At 41.4% G+C, this 21,850-nt stretch overlaps 2 protein-coding genes across 12 annotated transcripts in view; both read right to left on the minus strand.

Annotated features, from left to right (window-relative positions):
• Nucleotides 1-21,850, minus strand: part of LOC132482213 (NACHT, LRR and PYD domains-containing protein 12-like) — a 48,840-nt gene that overhangs the window by 13,990 nt on the left and 13,000 nt on the right. For 9 of the 11 annotated variants that reach the window (XM_060087350.1, XM_060087355.1, XM_060087346.1 and 6 more), the window contains 4 exons: nt 10,011-10,098; nt 8,922-8,966; nt 4,569-6,228; nt 2,479-2,568 (listed from right to left, as the gene is read on the minus strand). In XM_060087350.1, the coding sequence (XP_059943333.1) occupies nt 2,479-2,568; nt 4,569-6,228; nt 8,922-8,966; nt 10,011-10,080 (1,865 nt within the window). In that variant the 5' untranslated portion in view covers nt 10,081-10,098. The remainder of the gene's footprint in view (nt 1-2,478; nt 2,569-4,568; nt 6,229-8,921; nt 8,967-10,010; nt 10,099-21,850) is intronic. The other 2 variants (XM_060087352.1, XM_060087356.1) reach the window with 1 other exon arrangement.
• On the minus strand, nt 13,954-14,361 carry LOC132482701 (large ribosomal subunit protein mL54-like). The gene has a single exon (XM_060088014.1). It carries the CDS (start codon nt 14,359-14,361, stop codon nt 13,954-13,956), a length of 408 nt encoding a protein of 135 aa, XP_059943997.1.

Below are 21,850 nucleotides of genomic sequence, written 5' to 3' on the forward strand. Positions count from 1 at the left end.
GCCAGTTGGACCGGGGCAGAAGGAGCAGGTGAGGAGGAAGAGGAGGCAGGGGCCGCTGCTCCTACTGCAGCCACTGGTGGAGCCACAGGAGGAGGAGGAAGACAGAAGGATGTGGAAGGGTCAGAAGCTGCCAGGCGAGCCGAGGAGCTGCGTGGAGACCATATGCAGCTTCTCGGATTCAGGAACCAGACAATGTACACCTCTGGGGGGCAGAGGGAGAGAGGTCGCTGGGCCGTGGATACAGGCAGGCTTTATGTATCTGGGATAGCAAAGTCCAGGTCCACAGCCTCACAGAAACCCCCTCCTGCCCAGCTCCCTGCCTCATTCCCACCCTCACACTCATGCCCCTTATTCCCCTTCCCAGACGCACCCACGTCCTCCCCACCAGCAGCGCCGTTCACAGCAGGAGCTCCATCTCAGACGTCTCCCCGCTTGGGGCCCTCTTATTCTAGCTTTTGGTCTGATGTGGGGGGCCAGGGAATGGGCCCTCAAGAACCACAAAGAGAAGGGAGGGACTCTGATCCCCACCAGCAGGGGAGACCTCCAGTACTTCGAAGGCCAGGGGAGAAAATTTGCTTATACTGTGGGAGGGGAATCTGGCTATAAAATCCTTGAATTCAGAAATGTGAAACAGAATAGAAACGTACCCTGATGGGAAGTCAGTTTTCAGAGGGAGGGGGAGGGTGGGGGAGGGCTTGGGAGGAGTGGAAGGAAAGGGTGGGTGGGTGGGTGGGGCTAGGGAGCTGTGAGAGAGGAGGGGAAATGGGGTGGAAGGTAGGGTATGGGGTGGTGGCTGGGGAAGTTGTAGATTAGGGGCTTAGAGGGAGAGAGACCTAGAGAGACAGACGTGTTCTGATGACCCTCTTTGTGTTCCAGAGCACTAGTACTCGACACCCCAGAACTACTGCCGCTTCTCTGTGTGTCTCTCCCCAACTCTAGCATCTGGTGGACCTGGGCAGACAGTATATAACACCCCCGTCTCTGTTTCCCCCCCACCCCTGAAACTAGACTGTAGATGACTGGAGCAGGAGTGGACATTTGACCCATCCTGAGCCAAACAGATCCTCACACTAGAGAACCTGAACAGAGAGGCAGATTACATAGCCAGGATGGTGTCGGGCAATGAAGCAGTGGGTCACTGGGAGTCGGGGGCAAGGTCGGAGTCATGGACACCGAGGCCATAGCTGAGGCCTGGCCTTGGCTGTGGGGGAACAGAACCACGTGCTTTACAAAGGCCCAGTGCCCTTTAGAGAATCACAGTCTGAGGCCCGAGGGAGCAGAGAGACAGAGAAGCAGAGAGGAGTTGATCCCGTGACCCTGGATGTGCAGAGTGGCAGCCCGACCACTTTTCACTTCCTGCAGTTGTGCTGAGTGAAAATCCACTTTACACAGATCCTTTTGTCTTTAAGCTAACTTGAGTGGGTTCTTGTTCTGGGCAACCAGATTATTGCCAAGCCAGAAATTTACACCAGAAGAGCAGTTGCAAACCACAAACCATCAAAGAAAATGCCAGAACTGGCAGAGGAGGTGCATCAGGGAGTGATGGGTAGTGGGGATTCCTGCGTCCCACGTCTCCAGGAATGAACTGGACAGGAAGCTCATTCATGTTCTGGGCGAGTTACATCATGAGAAACAATCAAAACAGGCCTGGGGTTAACCCTGGGCTTACAACAGGGCCACCCCTAAAGGAATCCTTCAGGGCTGCACACACAGGACACCAGCACCAGCTGCAGACGAGGACTACTATCATTCAGCCCCATGACAGGAGAAGCCTCCCCAGTCTCCAGTGGGGAAGCAGGAGTGGGGGTATAGGGTGGGGAGGGGTACGGGGCAGTGGGATGGAGGGCTTTTATGTCTTTATATACTTTGGTGTTGTGTAAAGTAAAATAAATGTTCACAAAAGTACAAAAAAGTAAGTGAATTTACTGGCTCGTTTGAGTTTGGAAAGGCTACCTCTTCCTCTGGGGCAGAAGGGAAGGAAAGCAGACACCGATCTGTGTGGCGAGGAGGTGGGAAACCAAGCAGGCTCCTGTCTGTGTGTGTATGATGTGGACAGACAAGCAGACAACTCACCTGAGAGTGAGCGAGGATGTAAGGTCCAGGTGGGGGGTGGGGGCTTCAGAGCAGTGGCACTTGGGGGAATAATTGCAGAGGAGGATGGGGGTGGGCAATGGAGGGAGAGAAAAGGAAACCAAGGGGAAAGACAATGGGAGTCTGGAAGGAAAAGGCAGGGGAGTGGGGTAGGGCCAGGACGGGCATCAGACACAAACTTGGGTTTTACAGCCTGGCACGCACTTGCTACAGCAAAAACAGCACATACAAAAGGAGAAGAGGCAGGAGGGGTTGGCAGGGATCACTGCCTGACTCCCTACCCCTTCTAGGCTTGTAGCGTATCTTTTCATCAGCTGGGAGTGTGATTTCTAGCAACCCAGTCTTTACCTGCAAATACCTAAGAGTTTAAAGCAAAGTTCAACTTACTTCAGGTCTTTGACTTTACAGTATGGGTTACGCAGTGCTTGGCAGAGCAAGTGTAGTGGAGAGACTGGCAAATTACGCAGCTGGAAGGGCCTAAAAGAGATGAGAAAGCAAAAATAAAATGATTAAAAACAAAATTTTAAGTAACAGGCTTATTTTGGCTTCTGTTGCCATCTTAGTACTAATTTACAAAAACCTTAGGAGGTATTTACAAATACCTTAGGAGGTATTATCCCATTTTTCAGATAAGGAAATTAAGGCACAAAAAGGTAATTTGCCCAAAGTCACATAGGAACAGAATGAAGGTCAGTACTCAGGTCTGTCTGACTCCAAAGCCAAAGCCGTGGTACTGTATGCCAGGCACCGAGGTAAACACTTTACACACAGAATTTATCTTACCTGGTCCTTAATCCAATGACAGGTATTGTAATCACCATTTTGCAGATGCTCAGAGAGGTCAAGTGACTTGCCCAAGCTATCTGTACACTGTAACTGATTCTTGGTTGTCAGTACTAATAGAAGAATTAACGACAATAATTGAGAACTAGGAAAGTTCAATACGGTTGACCTTTGAACAACATGGGGATTAGGGGTACCAACACCCCCACAGTTGAAAATCCACATAAAACTTCACAGTGAGCCCTCCCTATCCCTCCATATCGGAGGTTCTGCATCCGAGGATTCAACCAACCTCAATCCTATAGTACTGTAGTACACATTTATTGAAAAAAATCCCCATGTAAGTGGACCTGCACAGTTCAAATCTTTGTTGTTCAAGGATCAACTGCAGTAAACTCTCAGTCAACACGCTTGGGAAAAGTGGGTATTTTGTGGGGTTTTTTTGGGGGGGGTTAAACTTTGAAAATAAGCCTTCTGATGAAAGCAATGGGGTTGAAGGATGGGGACTCCATCTAAGGCTGACTTTCTGGAAACCCAAAATGAGCTAGAAGCCCCTTTGTGTTTGTGTTTCCATCAGTGCTTAAAATCTCTCAATGTATATTGTCCATTATTTTACTTTATAATATATGGTTGGATTGAAGCTGTCATGAATTCATGAAGACACTGTAGCCAAAGTGCTTCATAATTCCAAGTCCATGTAACTTCTCCTAACTCTTCCCCTGTGGTCCCAAAGTCTTGCTGCACCTCCCTTCCCCTCCTCACTTTCCACAAACACACCTATGCCATGCTCAATTCCACCTCTATGCTACTGCCCACTGAGGAGCTAACAATTACCAGAGAAAAGACTCGGGTTAACTCACTTCCCAAGTTGAGCCTTCTGCCCACTCCTGTCTCCTTCTCAAGGTCCCCTACCCCTCACCTGGCCCCACAACTAAATGAGAGGCACTGTCCATATTAACCTGAGTACTGAGAACAGACTTATGACCAGTGGCATTTTCCAGACAATGCAGGTATAAGTCTTCTTGGCTGCTTTAGTAAGTCAGTAGAGCTGTATTTTGTAGTATACAGAGTACATACTGTGTAAGTGGTTTACCTAAGCCTCTTTGAACTCCAGCTCTCAACTCTCCATGTAGGTGTGAGTCTAGCAGAAAGAACCCAGGCTTTATAGCAATATACACAGGAGTGCAGCTCTGTCCCATACCAACCTGGAGCTCTTTGAGGCCTCAGTGATGAAATATATGTAGAGAAGAGTGAGGACAAATTGAACATTAAGTTTACAACTTTTTCCAGAATTGTCATCAACACCAAAATGGCAGAGTCTTCAATGATAATCTTAATGATTTATATGCTCATAACTTTTTATAATTATAAAGCACCTTTACAGAGAGACAGTGAAGACTAATGGACACTCACATACACACACTTACAGTGGCTAACACAGTGCCTGGCACATAGTTAAGTTCTCACAAATGTTAGCTTTCCCTCAGTGTCTACCTTGGCCAGTGTTCAATATGTGATAGATACTCAATAAATCCTTATTGTGTTGATTGACATACAATATGGAAAGCAGAGATAATTCAGTTTATTTATTGGCAATGCTAGAAATGATTATGTGCCTCAATACTTGAAATAAACAAGAAGGCCTATCATTTCTGTAGGCCAAAACACTGGTGAAAAGACATTAGTATACTCACTGATTAAGTGTCAAGGTTGGTGGCATGAATGCTGAAGCTCGATCTTCCTCCTCAAATCCAAGTAGATGCTGACACTTCAGAGACACTGACAGGTGACTATGACTGCTTTTTACACAGAATGACATAGCCAGAATGTCCATTTTTGTATAGGTAGGTTGAAGCAGTATAATTGACCCTAAATCATCAATTATTCTTTTTGCATATTCTTCTTCCTGAATCTCATACAAACAGTGAAACAAGTCCATTGGCTCAATCTGTAACCTAGAAGATTTATCTTTTATTTCTTTCTCAGTCCACTTCAACAACTCCTCTCGAAGTCCTGGAGACACTTTTCTCCCAAAAGTTGTTTCCACAGACTTTCCCTTTCCTTTATGTAAGAGGCCAAATAAGAACTGTATTGTTAATGATGAAAACCCTTTTCCATATTGTTGGAATATTTCTTGCCACGTTTTCCCCACTTGATCAAAAAACATCCAGCTGCTGTCATTCTTCAGGGCATAGAACACAGCAGTCAGGAATTCTTGGAAACTGAAGTGAAGGAAAGTATAGACACTGACACCTCCTTCAACTTTTTTCAAAAAGTGATTGAGAAAAGTGCAGTTGGTATCATACACTCCTATCCCATGTCTTCTGAGGTCACTGATTTCAAACAGGACCTGCTGGTTCTGCAGTCCCTCTGCAGCCAAAGAGCAAAGGCCCCACAGGCAACTCTGTCCCTTCCACACCGAGATGCCTGTAAGGGTTTTGAGGCACTTGGAAAAGTAGAACAGATACACATCAGTCATGGTTTGAAGTGATCTCATAAGAGTCCTATCACCATCTCCCTGTGACTGCAGGACACTGCAGATCATCCAGGAGATGATGGGAAGAGAAGACATGATGTCAAGGCCTTCATTTTCTCGCAGACCATAAAAAACTCTCATTGCAGCATTAGCACCTGAAAACTGACTCAAGAAATATGCTCTTTTTTCAGCATCTGTAAACCACAGGATCTCTGCCTGGGTAGCTTGTTTTAACAGAGAATGAAGCTTCTTCATGGTTGTAGGCCGGGCAGTTATCAGGAGGGAGGATTCAGGAAACAGTTTTTTCCTCACGAAACTACATAAGAGGGTCTCTACTGGCTTCCTCTCCAGGGGATTGGCACTAAGATCCTCTTCCTGGTCACCTACAGGGTACTGAAGCTCAGGAAATCCATCAAGAATGAACAGAAGCTTCTCTGGATATACAAGAATAACATCCAGGATTGGTCCATCTATATCTTGAAAAGTGTTAGTGATCAGGTCAGCAGCACTAAGGTTAGCAAAACGGCTTATTTCTCTGCAATTTACATAGATGAGATAGTCAAATCTGCCTGGAGTAACCATTCCTGCTGCCCAGTCAAACATGAACTTATGCACCACAGCTGTTTTCCCAATCCCAGCACATCCCTGAAGCACCACAGTTTGGGATAAGCTGGAGCCCTCTTCATCAGGATCAAATATATGTTCCATCTCAATAAAATTATTTTGTTGAGGAATTCCGCACGGTGGCTTTTCTGATATACAGTGTTCTTTTACAACAAGCAGTCGTGACTCTATATGCTTGCCATGGTGATAACATTTGTCAACTCCTTTTTTTAGGTATTTTTCTTTTAGATGTTTTCTAAATACTTTCCTGTAATCTAATGGGGCGACACCAAGAGTCAGTAATCACAGAATCCTAGACAACAGTACAAAGAACAACTATAACTAATACTACCATCACCACCATCTCTACTCAGGATGTTTCAAAGGCTCCTCAAACTTCATGCATCTGAGCTCTTGATTTCTATTCCACTGCCCGCCTCCCCCCAAAAAAAACCCTCCTCAGGGCTCAGAAAAATGTTAGGATTCATTATTTCTTTTTTCCCCTTGAATCCTCCACATCTATTTAGCAAGGCCTATCATTTATATCTCCAAAATAAGCCTCCAATCCATTTATTTGTCACTACAACCTCAAATACCACCCAAGTACAAGGCACTATCAACTCTTTCCTGGACGGCTGAAACAGCCTCCTACTCATCTATACTGTTGCCATCTATGGCTCCTCTCCACACAAGCAGCCAACGTGATCTTCTAAAAATATCAATTACATCATGTCACTGCCATGGCCCAAAACTTTTCAAGAGCTTTTCATTGCACTTGATATAAAATCCAAAATCCTTACCTCATCCTACAAGGTCTGCTATGATCTGGGCCCTATCTACCTTCACTCCCCAGCCTTTTATATCACTCTCCTTCTCAGTCCCTATACTAAAGCCACACTAGCTTACTTTTAGTTCCTCACAAACGCCATGTTCTTTCCCACTTCCAGGCCTTTCCACCAGCTATTCTCTCTGCCTGGAACACACTTCTTCCTGCTCTTCCCATGGAGATCCCTTTCTCATCCTTCAGACCTTAAACATTGCCTCCTAGAAGAAGACTTCCCTGACCACCCAGTTTAAAGCAGATCCTCTCTACTATACCCTCTCCCAGGACCCTGTTTTCCCTTTATAGCACTTAGCACAATTTACAATTGTCTTGTTTATTTTTTTCATTATCTGTCTTTCCCACTAATCTACATGAAAACAGGGACCTTGCCTGTCTTTTTCATCATAGTACCCTAAGTACCTAGCTGGTGCCTGGAATATGGTAGACACTCAATATTTATTGAAAATGGCTATAAATGCTTGCTTTTGAATTAAAAACAAGCCATTTATTATGCCTATTCTGTGTCAGATACTGTACTAGGCCCTTTACATACATTTTTTAAAATTTAATCATCATAATAATCCCATGAAGTAGGTATTATCCAGATTTTATAGTTGAGGAAACTGAAAACTTATAACCAGGGTTATACATTCATGGGTGTGCAATCTGTGCTTAGGCCTCGTGCTCAGAGGATCCATACTTGGTGTAATACTCTGCGGTTCCTATCTTGAAATTCTTAATAATTTTTGAACAAGGAATCCTGTCTTTTCATTTTGCACCATACCCCATAAATATGTAGCCAGTCCTGCTTATAGCATTGGGTAACTTGTCCAAGGTTCGACAGCTAGTAAATGGCAGAGACTTCAATTAAGACTCAGGTTTGTCTGAAGCCATGGCCTATATGCTTAAATACTATATTACATAGTTTTTCACTTTCTGCAACTAGAAAAAATAATCCAAGGAGTCAGTTATCAAGTTCAAACTTCTGTTAAGTGAATATCTAAGCTAGTATTTTCCAAATAAGTTTCTTGTGTAACATTTTTGCAAGATATTAATAGGAGAGCTGTGAAAAAGGTGTGCAGTGGTCAAATAAGGTAAGGGGAATGCACCTTCTATCCCATTTTAGAGTTTCTCAATACATATTAGCATATGAAAGGCTCTGAGCGAACCAACAGTTAAAAAAAAAAACAGACTGTTTAACTTTGTTTAATCCAGTATTTTCTGGACTTAAATGACTACAGAACCCTTTATTAAAAGCAAAATTATTAACTCCTGGAGAATAGTATTCTGTAGAATTCAGGTTGGGGAATGCTGATCTAGATAAGTGTTTGCAAACTTTTTCTGTAAAGTTCCATAAATAGATTAGGCTTTTAGGTCTCTGCTACAATTATAGGCATGCCTTGGAGATATTGCGGGTTTCGTTCCAGACCACTGCAATAAAGCGAATATTGCAATAAAGCAAGTCACACAAACTTTTTGGTTTCCTAGTGCATATAAAAGTTACACTTACACTAATTGTACTGTAGCCTATTAGGTGTGCAATAGCATTATATCTAAAAAACAATGTACATACCTTAATTAAAAAGTACTTTATTGCAAAAAATTGCTAATCATCATCTGGCAACACAGGGTTGCCACAAATCTTCAATTTGTAAAGAACCACAATATCTTTGAAGTACAATAAAATGAAGCGCAATGAAACAAGGTATACCTTTACTCAACTCTGCCATATTAGTGTGAAAACAGCCCTAGACAATATGTAAATGAATGGGCATGGGTGGTTCCAGTAAAAGTTTATTTACTAAAACAGGCAGCTGGCTGGATTTGGCCCACTAGCTGTAATTTGTTGACCTCAATCTAGATCATTCCAGAAGCAGACTGGTCTATTCTATCCATAAAGTCCTGTTTATCTGGTGCTTGACTACCATCATCAGAGGTCCTCCTAGTATTTGAATATCTATTCTAAATGATATAAAAGTCCTATTTGTTATGACAGTTTGGGACTTCATGAGTATTACCAAAAAAACCATTGATTCTTGCTCAGTGAATATGGGGGAAGAAATGGGAGAGGAGTGGGGATGAATGGGGTTCATGGGAGACACTATTCCCAAAACAGAAAAAGAGTAAATCAGAAAAGACATCTACCTGTAAGCTCCTTCCATGAAAATGAAGCCAGAGAACTTGAAGCAGCTGTGGGAGGAAGAGCTGGGGTTAAGAGTATCGCAAATACACGTTTGTACCAAAACATGAAATCCACAGAAATTTAGTCACACTGTTACAGCCATTCATGCTGTTCCCCAAACGGAAATAAAACAAAGAAAGAAAGCCATCTCACATCTATTCTAACTTACCAAAAAGGTATTTCATAGCTAATGTCCAACATAAAGTAAACCTAAGAAATTCCCACACAAATATATTTAGGGTGTAAACATTTATATTTATATGATAAATAAGGAAAATTTTAGGCATGAACTTAAAGGGGCATTCATTATTTGAAGTGACTGTTTCTGGTATTTTGTTTTCCTTTGAACGTTAGCTTATTGCTTCTGTTGGAGCTTCTGTTGAGTCTAACTTGTTAATGAGAAAGAATAAGACATTGTTGATGTTAGTTGGACAGAAATATACAATGACCTACATTCAAATGCACACACACACACACACACACACACCCCTTCACATTCCTATAGGTTTTTAGTACTTGCACACCTTTATAGGCAAGAGTGAGACATAGTTGGGAGCTGTGACTAGGTGGATGGGAGGAAGCAGAGTATGGAGAGACAGATATTAGAATGTCACAGAAATGAGCAGCAAGTGAGTGGTCTGTTGAAGATAACCAGTTTCTATTCCCCATAACTAAACATTCCTTGGAGTTCAGGAATCAGCCACATGGGGAAGGACTCCAGAAATCTTCACTCTTTACTCTTTTGTGCTATCTCCTGAGAAAATCTGTGGTTACAGTAAAGGAAGAGACTTAAGAGTCTTTTATGATTATAGATGCTTTGGGGACTATGGAAAACATTATAAATACCAGATGTCTCTTCACAAAAATTGTGGAGAGATTATTAATGGCTAAATTCTGTATCCATGTAATACCTTAATACACATATACCTATACACATACAACACAATTTTAAAGATTCAGAAAAATCCCACAGTCCATGAGGAGAAGTAGGGGAAAGAGAATGAACAAGATTACCTAGATTATACCCTCTTTTACCTCATTCAGTTACTCACCTTTCTGTTCAGACAATAAGCTCCAGGTGCAAGCAGGTTCCATATCTTTTCGTTTCTTTTGACTGTTCATCCTGGCAAATCAAGAAGACTGTAACCCAAAAGAGAAATGATGACTTTAAGGCCCGGTGGAAGCCCAGAGTAAAAAAAGTAACTCAAGAAAGACTACTCAAAGCATCACAGAGCTGGGGAAGAGAAAAGGCCTAGTAACCAAGTAGAGAGCTAGCGTGGGACTAGGAGATCACAAGAAGATAGACCAAAATCAACGGTCTTCAGCTTGAAGAGAAAATAAATAAATAAATAAAATAAAGAGAGGATAGAATGTCCACAGACTTTTGAAGAGTACAAATACGGGAAATGTCAAATTGAACTCTAAAATGCGTTAAGGGAAGGATAGGATTTAGGCAGTATACCTCTAATGTTTGTGGTCAAGATAAGAAAGAATGACTGTGTCCTTCTACAACACAGTCAATTTGGTACCACTGGTCAAGGGAGAATTCTAAGACCACAGATTAGAATACTGTGGTATAAGAGAAACAGTCTAGAGAGTCAGGAGATCCAAGTCCTAGTTCCATTTCTATAACTATCTACCTATGGACCTTGAGTAAGATTCTTCTACTTTCTGAATCTGTTTTATTATTTTCAAAATGGTGGAGAGAATGTTAGCCCATGTTTCTTTCCAGGTTGAACATTGTAAGATCAGTGGTCCTAAGTCCCAGCTGCACATTAGAATTACCTTCACACCACCTTCCAGAATGTGTTTTCTTTGTTTCAATATTACTTATCGATTTCTAACACACTTGATTATTTTCTTATGAGTTAGGTTTATTATTCACTTTCAGTATTTCCCCTTAAGTTGAATTATTGGCCCCAATTCTCAGCCCTTGCCATGAACTTGGCAGGTCCACAACAAAGAAGTGGAACTTATTTTCCCACCTCTTATTTTTGAGCTCAGCTTTGAAACTTGCTCTGGGTAATGGAGTGTACACAGATGTGACTCAAGTAGGGGCCTGATATGTGCTTGCACAGTTGTACATACTCCCTCTTGTGATTCTGCCACTGGCATGAGATGAGCCATGAGAGAAACAAGCCCCAGGTAGTCCACTCGTCCACAGATGAGAAATACATGCAGTAGAGCCACCCCAGTTTACTCATAGTCCTGCAGCAAGAAAAATAGAGTCACCCCAGCCCGAATCAGAGCTGCCCAACAGAACCCTGCCTAATCAGCTGAGTCCCAGCTGGCCTCCAGATCGGTGAGAATAAGTGCTTAATAAATTCTTAACTTTTCATGCCACTGAGATTTTGTGCTTGTTGTTATGTATTGTTGTGGCAATAGCTAACTAATACATCTTGCTAGAGAGTAAATGCCTAGAAAGTGTTTGACATAGAGAAGACATTCATTAAACGTTCATTGAATAAATGAATAAAATCTTAAAAATACTACAGTGCCTAGTCTGCATTCCTGATCAATTAAATCAGAATCTTTGATGATGAGGTTTGGCATCGACCTTTTTTTTAAGCTCCCAAGGTGATTCAAATACGCAGCCAGGGAAAAGAGCCACTGTTCTAAGAATTAGCTATTTTTGATATAGTGTATTGGTGAAACACACAGGCTTTGGAATCAAACAGATGTGTTCAGGCCCTGACTCTACCACTTACTATGTGACAACCACGGAATTAACATCTCTAAGCCTCAGATTCCTCAACTATTAAATAGGGATAACAACAGTTTATAACAACAGTTGATCACAACCTTTCTTAAAAGGTTATTATGAGGATTAAATGAAGTATGCATACGAAGTATTCAGTACACTACATGGTACACAGTAAGGGCTCAATAATCCTAAACTATAGCTAATGTTGGCATTGCTGTATCATTTGATAAAGAGTAAAAATGTCTGAACTCAGATAGACCTTACTTAAATTCCATTTCCACTGCTTTCTAGCAAGATGACTTCGAGTAAAGTTACTAGAACTCCTGAGACTACAGCAACCCTTCTGTAAAATATGGTGGTAATAATAACTACTTCATTATTTTGTTGTGAGGATTAAATAAGATGACACACATAAAACTTTTAGCAGAGGACCAAGTGCAATATAAATAATGTTAGAGAAAAATAAGTTGGCATTTATTATAACTGACAGAAAGAAGTTACATTCTATTAAAATCTCCACATAACAACTTCTTATGAGACAGAGTGTTCCCAGCACGGTGTTATATTCCCACATCCTGGGTTCTTTTCCCAGTCACTAGGAATAGCATGTCCTCTAAAAAGTAGAAAAAAAATTCTCTAGTTACAAATTACTCCAGTAAGCACTCCTGCCCTCAGGTAATGGAGCTGGAGGGGTACATGGTCACTCACTCTCTTCCTAGGCAATCTCCACGATGCCCACGATTTCAATCATTCCTTACAACTCCTAATTGTTTATCCCAGTCTAGCCCTCTTCTCTCAGATCCAGATTTATTCATCTAACGGCTTACTCAACATCTCCACTTAGATGCTGACCCCTCTCTTTTTCTTACCTCTGCTGATAACTACTGTTTGGTTTGTCCAGCATTCTTTCACTGATCTTGGTTTTGATAAGATATCCCATATATCGTGTGTGTGTGTGGGGGGGGGCAGGGTTGCAATTTAATAGGGTAGTCAGGGAGGCATCAATGAGAAGACAACATCGGAGCAAAGGCCTGGAGGTGAAAGAGGGAGCCTTGAGAACATCCGGGGGAAGAGCGGCGCATGCAGAGGGCCCAGGGGCAGCACCATGCTTGGCACGTTGGATGAACAGTGAGGAGGCCCGTGGCCATTACAACTTCTGTTTTTACTGAGAGCCATGGGGAAACATGGGAGGGTTGGGACGATCCGCCTGCCCAGAACAGGCCACCAGCGAGGGCAGGTGTGGGGTAATCTGACTTTAGAGTCCTCCTAAGAGGATGAGGGCCCTCATTTTCCTGGGACCAGACAGAATTAGCCTCGGGGACCCTGCCCTACCCTACCTGTCCAGCTCTGGAGGAGCCTGAAGGACAAGAGGGCCCTGGTCCAGCCCCCCAAGCAGTGTGGTCCTGGCACTGTGTGTGTGTCCTCCAGCTTCCTTCAATCTGGTGGGCACCAGTGGGGGTGGATGGACAGGAGAATGATGAGTAAGCCCAGGTCCCTCGGCTCAAGTGACTGGCCAATGAAGATAACCCCTGTGACCCTGGCAGAAAGGAATGAGAAGTCCCTTCCTTCTGGCTGGGCTTACTGAACTGGATAGGGGGTGTCAGCTAGAAGCCCTGGAGCCACCGCTGCCCGAGGGAACTACCCACTGGAGTTAAAAGGACCCAGAGATGGAGAGCCACATAGCTGAATACTGAAGCACCTGGATCCAGCCATGCCTGAAGTCAGCTCGTACCCCTGGACATTTCAGTTCCTGAAGCTCACAAAGACTCTCTTCTGCTCCGGATGACTTGATTCAGCTGTGAGTCCAGTGCAACCCAGAGCGGCTTGGCTAGAAAACCCTTCCCCTCGAGGATGGAGGCTGGGGCCTCTTGGGCAATGCTAGGAATTCCAGAAATGAAGGTGAGCAGCTCAGTGAGGCTGGGAGGGGAAGATGGACCTGCAGACGCCCAGCAATCATTGGGTGGAGACTGGGCCATGGGACCACTGGGTCTGAAGTGCCCACCTCCCCACTGCCTGCCCCAAGTCTCTCCTGGCCCTGAAATGCGACAACACCCAGAGGCATCTGGAGCCTGCCAGCAATTGCCCCAAGAAGTCTTTATTGGCCCCCAGGGCCCTGATTCAGCCTCAATGCAGGGGCCATCCAGTAACCCCAGTGAGGGTGGTAGTCTCCTCTGTTCTCGGAGAAGTCTGTTTTTCCAGAAAATAAAAAGTCCAGGGGGTGGGCTGGGGGAGGTACCCACCGCATCTCCTCCAGGTCACTGGAGGGTCATGGTGTTCTGGTCCCTCCCCCTCTAGAATTTCTCGTTCTTGCTCAGCCAGTAGTGGTGCCAAATGTTGTGTTTCCACAGCAGCCAACAGTACTCCCGGGTCTCAGGGTCCAGCTCCTCCAGATTCTTGGGGGGACCCACGTTCATCTGGAACAGCCACTCTGGGTACTTGGAATCCGCCTTCAGGACCACATCCTGGCCCTCCTTGTAGATGTTGACACCCATGGTGTGCGTGGTGAGCTGGATGGGGTCTGTACACACCTCTGGGTCCTTCAGGGTGTCACCGACCACAGCGCCCTTGCCCCCCTTAATGACCGGTCTCTTGGCATAATCTCGTACATGGAGTCTTACAGAAGCGGCAGGGTCTGGGAGCTCCCGAACCCGGCAGCCGGCCAAGCTCCACGTAGCACCGAAGAGGCGCCTGGCCGCCATGACGTATCCCGGCCGCCTGCACGTGCACGTTTCCCTCCCATATCTCTTAATGGAATAATCAGATTCTCTGTGCCTGAATTTTAAAACCTGAGTGGGGACTATAGAGACAGAGGTTCTGATACCCAAATGCTCCAGGCTTCCTTAGTTCCTGACCTCCCTGGAACCTTGTTTTTGAGCACTTCATGTAGTTTCAAGTAACTCCAGTATCCTTCCAAAAATCTCTATTTTTGCTCGAGTTAAGTTACTCAGAATCAATTTCTATTGCCTGCAACTAAAGAACTCTGACATAGAAATTATACCAGAAACACTAACAACAAGCTATCCGAAAGAGAAATTAAGAAAACAATCCGATTCACAGTTGCATCAAAAAGAATAAAATACCTGGGAATAAGTCTACCTAAGGAGATAAAAGACGTGTACTCAGAAAACTATAAGACACTGATGAAACTGAAGATGACACAAAGAGATGGAAAGATATACTGCACTCATGGATTGGAAAAATTAATAGTTAAAATGACCATATTACCCAAGGCAATCGACAGATTCACTGCAATCCCTATCAAAATACCAATGGCATTTTTCACAGAACAAATATTCTAAAATTTGTGTGGCAATACAAAAGATCCCAATTAGCTAAAATAATCTTGAGAAAGAAAAACAAAACATAAAGGATCATGCTACCTGATCTCAAACTATACTACAAAGCTACAGTAATCAAAGCAGTATGGTACTGGCACAAAAACAGACACAGATCAATGGAATACAATAGACAGCCCAGAAATGATTTATATGGGCAATTAATCTACAACAAAGGAGGAAAAAATAAACAATGGGGAAAACATAGCCTCTTCAATAAATGGTGTTGGGAAAACTTCATTCAAAAGAATCAAACTGGACTACTTTCTCACGCCATATACAAAAATAAACTCAAAATAGATTGAAGACTTAAATGTAAGACCTGAAACCATAAAACTTCTAGAAGAAAACATAGGCAGTACACACTTTGATATCAGTCTTAGCAATATTCTTTTGGATATGTCTCCTCAGGTAAAAGAAACAAGAGCAAGAATCAACAAATGGGACTACATCAAACTAAAAAGCTTTTATACAGTGAAGGAAACTATCAACAAAATGCAAAGGCCACCTGCTGAATGGGAGACAATATTTGCAAATGATATATCCTATAGGGGTTAATTTCCAAAATATACTAAGAACTCATAAAACTCATCATCAAAAAAACAAACAACCCAATTAAAAAATGGGCAGAGGAGGGCTTCCCTGGTGGCGCAGTGGTTGAGAGTCTGTCTGCTGACGCGGGGGACATGGGTTCATGCCCTGGTCCGGGAAGATTCCACATGCCGCGGAGCGGCTGGGTCCGTAAGCCATGGCCGCTGAGCCTGCGCATCCGGAGCCTGTGCTCCACAATGGGAGAGGCCATAACAGTGAGAGGCCTGCATACCGCAAAAAAAAAAAAAAAAAAATGGGCAGAGGAACTGAATAGCCTTTCTTCCAAAGAAGACATACAGATGGCCAACAAGAATATGAAAAGATGCTCAATATCACTAATCATCAAGGAAATGCAAATGAAAACCACAATGAGATATCACCTCACACCTGTCAGAAAGGCTATTATCAAAAAGACAGTAACAAGTGTTGGCAAGGATATGGAGAAAAGGGAACCCTTGCGCACTGTTGGTGAGAATGTAAGTTGGTGCAGCCACTATGGAAAACAGTATGGAGATTCCTCAAAAAATTAAAAATAGAACTACCATAAAATCCAGCAATTCTGCTTATGGGTATTTATCTGAAGAAAATGAAAACATTAATCAGAAAATACATAAACAACCCTATGTTCATCACAGCACTAGTTTTTTTAAAATTTTTATTGGAGTACAGTTGATTAACAATGTTGTTAGTTTCAGGTGTACAGCAAAGTGAATCGGTTATACATATACATATATCCACTCTTTTTTATTTTTTTTATTTTTTCCAGTATTTTTTTAAATTTTTTTAACATCTTTACTGGAGTATAATTGCTTTAGAAGTGGTGTGTTAGTTTCTGCTTTATAACAAAGTGAATCAGCTATACATATACATATATCCCCATATCTCCTCCCCCTTGCGTTTCCCTCCCACCTTCCTTATCCCACTCCTCTAGGTATCCACTCATTTTTAGATTCTTTTTCCATATAGGCCATTACAGAGTATTGAGTAGAGTTCCCTGTGCTATATAGTAGGTCCGTATTAGTTATCTATTTTATATATAGTAGTGTGTATATGTCAATCCCAATCTTCCAATTTATCCCTCCCCCACACCTTACCCCCTGGTAATCATAAGTTTGTTTTCTACATCTGTAATTCTATTTCTGTTTTGTAGATAAGTTCATTTGTACACTTTTTTTAGATTCATATATTTGTCTTTCTCTGACTTACTTCACTCAGTATGACAATCCCTAGGTCCATCCATGTTGCTGCAAATGGCATTATTTTGTTCTTTTTTATGGCTGAGTAATATTCCATTGTATATATGTACTACAACTTCTTTATCCATTCCTCTGTTGATGGACATTTAGGTTGCTTACATGTCCTGGCTATTGTAAACAGTGCTGTAATGAACACTGGGGTGCATGTATCTTTTCAATTTATGGTTTTCTCCAGATATATGCCCAGGAGTGGGATTGCTGGATCATATGGTAGCTCTGTTTTTAGTTTTTTAAGGAACCTCCATACTGTTCTCCATAGTGGCTGTACCAGTTTACATCCCCACCAACAGTGTAGGATGGTTCCCTTCTCTCCACACCCTCTCCAGCATTTATTGTTTGTAGATTTTTTGATGATGGCCATTCTGACCGGTGTGAGGTGATATCTCATTGTAGTTTTGATTTGCATTTCTCTAATAATTAGTGATGTTGAGTAGCTTTCCATGTGCTTTTTAGCCATCTGTATATCTTCTTTGGAGAAATGTCTACTTAGATCATCCACCCATTTTTTGATTGGGTTGTTTTTTGATATTGCATTGCAGCATTATTTATAATAGCCAAGATATGGAAGGAACCTAAGTTCCCATTGATAGATGAATATATATATATATATATATATATATATATATATATATATATATATATATATATATATATATATATATATAAAGGAACATTACTCAGCCATGAAATCGTGCCATTTGCAACAAGATGGATGGACCTAGAGTGTATTATACTAAGCAAAATAAGTCAGATAAAGACAAATACCACATAATCTCACTTATATGTGTAATCTAAAAAACAAAATGAATTAACAAGCATAATTAAACAGAAACAGAGATTAAACAGATACAGAGAACAAAAGGTGGTAGCCAGATTGGAGGAGACTGGGGGAGGAGAGAAATAAGTGAGGGAGATCAAGAGGTACAAACTTTCAGTTACAAAGTAAATGAGTTACAGTGCGGGGAATATGCTCAATAATTATGTAATATCTTTGTATGGTAACAGATGACAACTAGACTTACGGTGACATTTTGAAATGTATAGAAATATTGAATCACTATGTTGTGTACCAGAAACTAACATAGCGTTTTAGGTTAATTATACTTCCAAAACAAACAAAGAAACAAACTCCTAGAAAAAGAAATCAGATTTGTGACCACCAGAGGTGGGGAGGGGGGAATTAGGTGAAGGTAGTCAAAAGGTACAAACTTCCAGTTATAAGATAAACTAAGTACTATGGATGTAATATACAGCATGATGAAGATAATTAACACTGCTGTATAAAAGTTGTTAAGAGAGTAAATCCTAAGAGTTCTCATCACCAGGAAAAAATATTTTTTCTATTTCTTTAATGTTGTACCTATATGAGACGACATAATCATTTCATGATGTATGTAAGTCATATCACTATGCTGTACATCTTAAACTTACACAGTGCAGTATGTCAATTATATCTCAAAAAAACTAGAAAAAAAAGAAATTGAAAAGAAAAAGAAATTATACCAGAGAGTGAGTTACAGTCAACAGACCTTTAGGGAACAATGGGGTATTTTATAACTGGTTATTAGACCCAGTTAGAGTAAAAGGCTGTGAGATGGCCCAAATTCCATGATGGGAAAGTAGTATCCATTGTACTAGGAGTTCCACTAGAATATATGGAATCGTTATGCAAAGTACCAAAAGGTGCCCTCTTCAAGAAGAGAAATCAAAGTAAGTAATTCAGTCTCCTCCAAGCAGCTGAATTACAAAATGGTAAAATGGTGCCTCTTCCTCTAGGCTAGGGGAGCACCAAGCTAGGGAACACAGGTTAGAGAGCAGGGTATGGGCTAATTTCAGTCCCCCTTCACACCCTTGGCTGTGTGCCTTTTCAGTCAACAAACTGTACAACTTTTCATGGTGACTTGACATGGTATGCATGCTTCCAAAAACAGGAGAAAGAAATGCTACAAATCTCACCTCCAGGCCTAAAATGAGACTCTGGGTTTTTTTAATTGAGATATAATTCACATATCATAAAACTTACGCTTTTAAAGTGTACAATTCATTGTTTTGTAGTACATTCACAAAGTTTTGCAACCATCACCACTACCCAATTCCAGAACATTTTCATCACCCCAAAGGAAATGCTGTACTCATTAAGCAGACACTCCACATTCTGGCCCCCCCTCAGCCCCTGGCAACCACAATTCTATTTTATGTCTCTAAGGATTTGCCTATTCTGGACATTTCATATAAATGCAATCATACAATACGTGTCCTTTTGTGTCTGGCTTCTTTTCTTAGCATAATGTTTTCAAGGTTCATCAATGTTGTAGCATGTATCACTTCTTCATTCCTTTTCATAACTGAATAAGAATCTATTTCACATCCACTGGAATGGCTGTAATTTAAAATACGAAAAATGGCAAGAATGTGGAAAAATTAGAACACACATACATTGCCAGTGTGAATATAAAATGGTGCAGCCACTATGGAAAAGTTCAGCAGCTCCTCAATAACTTAAACACAGGATTACCATGTTACCCAGCAATTTAACTCCTAGGTATATACCCAAAACAACTGAAAACAGGTATTTAAACAAAAATTTGTACAAGAATAGTCACAGCATCACTATACTAAATAGCAAAAAAGGTGGGAACAACCCCAATGTCCACCCACTGATGAACTGAATAAACAAAATGTGGTATATGCTTACAGTGGAATACTATCCAGCCATAAAAAGGAACAAGGTACTGAGGCGTGCTATAACATGGATGAGCCTTGAAAACACTACGCTACATGAAGGAAGCCAGACACGAAATTCCATTTATATGAAATGTACATAATAGACCAATCCATAGAGAAAGAAAGTAGATTAGTGGTTGCCAGGGGTTTGGGGAAAAGGGGAAGTAGTAGTGACTGCTAATGGTTATGGGATTCTGTTTCAGGTGTTGGAAACATTCTGGAATTAGATAGTGGTGATGGTTACACAGCACTGTGAATATACTGAAAATAAGTAAATTGTATACTTTAAAAGGGTGGGTTTTATGTTATATGAATAAAATCAATCAGATCAATTTAATAAAAGCTATAAACTAAACTTGTGATAATCATTTTGCAATATATACATGTATCAAGTCATTATGCTGTACACCTAAAACCAAAACAGTGTTATATGTCAATTATAACTCAATTAAAAAATAGAAAAAAATCAATTGTAAAAGTAGGAAAAAATCAATGAAAAATGTAATTATAGAAGAAAATGAGAAAGTGGAAACAATCCAAATGTCCATCAGCACATGAATGGATAAACAAAATGTGGTCTAGACATACAACACATTATTCAGCCTTTAAGGGGAAGAAAATTCTGAAACATGCTACATGGATTAAATTTGAAAACATTATGCAAAGTGAAATAAGCCAGGCACAAAATAAAAAATATTATATGATTCTATTTATATGAAGTACATAGAATCGCCAAATTCATAGAGTCAGAAAGTATAACGGTGGTTAGCAGGGTCTGGGGGGAGAGGGTAATGGAGAATTATTGTTTAATGGGTATAGAGTTTCAGTTTGGGAAGATGAAAAAATTTTGGAGGTGGCTAGTGGTGATGCTTGGATAACAATGTAAAGTACTTAATGCCACTGAATTGTACATATAAAAGTGACTAAAGTGAGCTCTACCCACAACCAGTCCCTCCCATCAGGAAACTTGCACAAGCCTCTTAAATAGCCACATCCACCAGAGGGCGGACAGCAGAAGCAAGAAGAACTAAAATCCTGCAGCCTGTGGAACAAAAACCACATTCACAGAAAGATAGACAAGATGAAAAGGCAGAGGGCTATGTACCAGATGAAGGAACAAGATAAAACCCCAGGAAAACAACTGAATGAAGTGGAGGTAAGCAACCTTACAGAAAATGAATTCAGAAAAACGATAGTGAATAACTGAGGCAGAAGAACGGATAAGTGACCTGGAAGACAGAATGGTGGAATTCACTGCCGCGGAACAGAATAAAGGGAAAAGAATGAAAAGAAATGAAGACGGCCTAAGAGACCTCTGGGACAACAGTAAACGCACCAACATTCGCATTATAGGGGTCCCAGAAGGAGAAGAGAGACAGAAAGGACCAGAGAAAATATTTGAAGAGACTAGAGTCGAAAACATCCCTGAGAGGGGAAAGGAAATAGCCACCCAAGTCCAGGAAGGGCAGAGAGTCCCATACAGGATAAACCCAAGGAGAAACACACCAAGACACATAGTAATCAAATTGGCAATAATTAAACACAAAGAAAAATTATTGAAAGCAGCAAGGGAAAAACAATAAATAACATACAAGGGAACTCCCATAAGGTTAACAGCTGATTTCTCAGCAGAAACTCTACAAGCCAGAAGGGAGTGGCATGATATACTTAAAGAGATGAAAGGGAAGAACCTACAACCAAGATTACTCTACACGGCAAGGGTCTCATTCAGATTCGATAGGGAAATCAAAAGCTTTACAGACAAGCAAAAGCTATGAGAATGCAGCACCACCAAACCAGCTTTACAACAAATGCTAAAGGAGCTTCTCTAAGTGGGAAACACAAGAGAAGAAAAGGACCTACAAAAACAAACCCAAAACAATTAAGAAAACGGTCATAGAAACATACATTTCAATAATTACCTTAAATGTGAATGGATTAAATGCTCCAACCAAAAGACACAGGCTTGCTGAATGGATAAAAAAACAAGACCCATATATATGCTGTCTACAAGAGACCCACTTCAGACCTAGGGACACACAGAGACTGAAAGTGAGGGGATGGAAAAAGATATTCCATGCAAATGGAAATCAAAAGAAAGCGGCAGCATCAATACTCATATAAGATAAAATACACTTTAAAATAAAGAATGCTACAAGAGACAAGGAAGGACAGTATATAATGATCAAGGGATCAATCCAAGAAGAAGATATAACAATTATAAATATATATGCACCCAACATAACAGTACCTCAATACATAAGGCAACTGCTAACAGCTAT

This window comes from Mesoplodon densirostris, chromosome X (genome assembly GCF_025265405.1).
Source record: "Mesoplodon densirostris isolate mMesDen1 chromosome X, mMesDen1 primary haplotype, whole genome shotgun sequence".
Classification (NCBI taxonomy): Eukaryota; Metazoa; Chordata; class Mammalia; order Artiodactyla; family Ziphiidae; genus Mesoplodon; species Mesoplodon densirostris.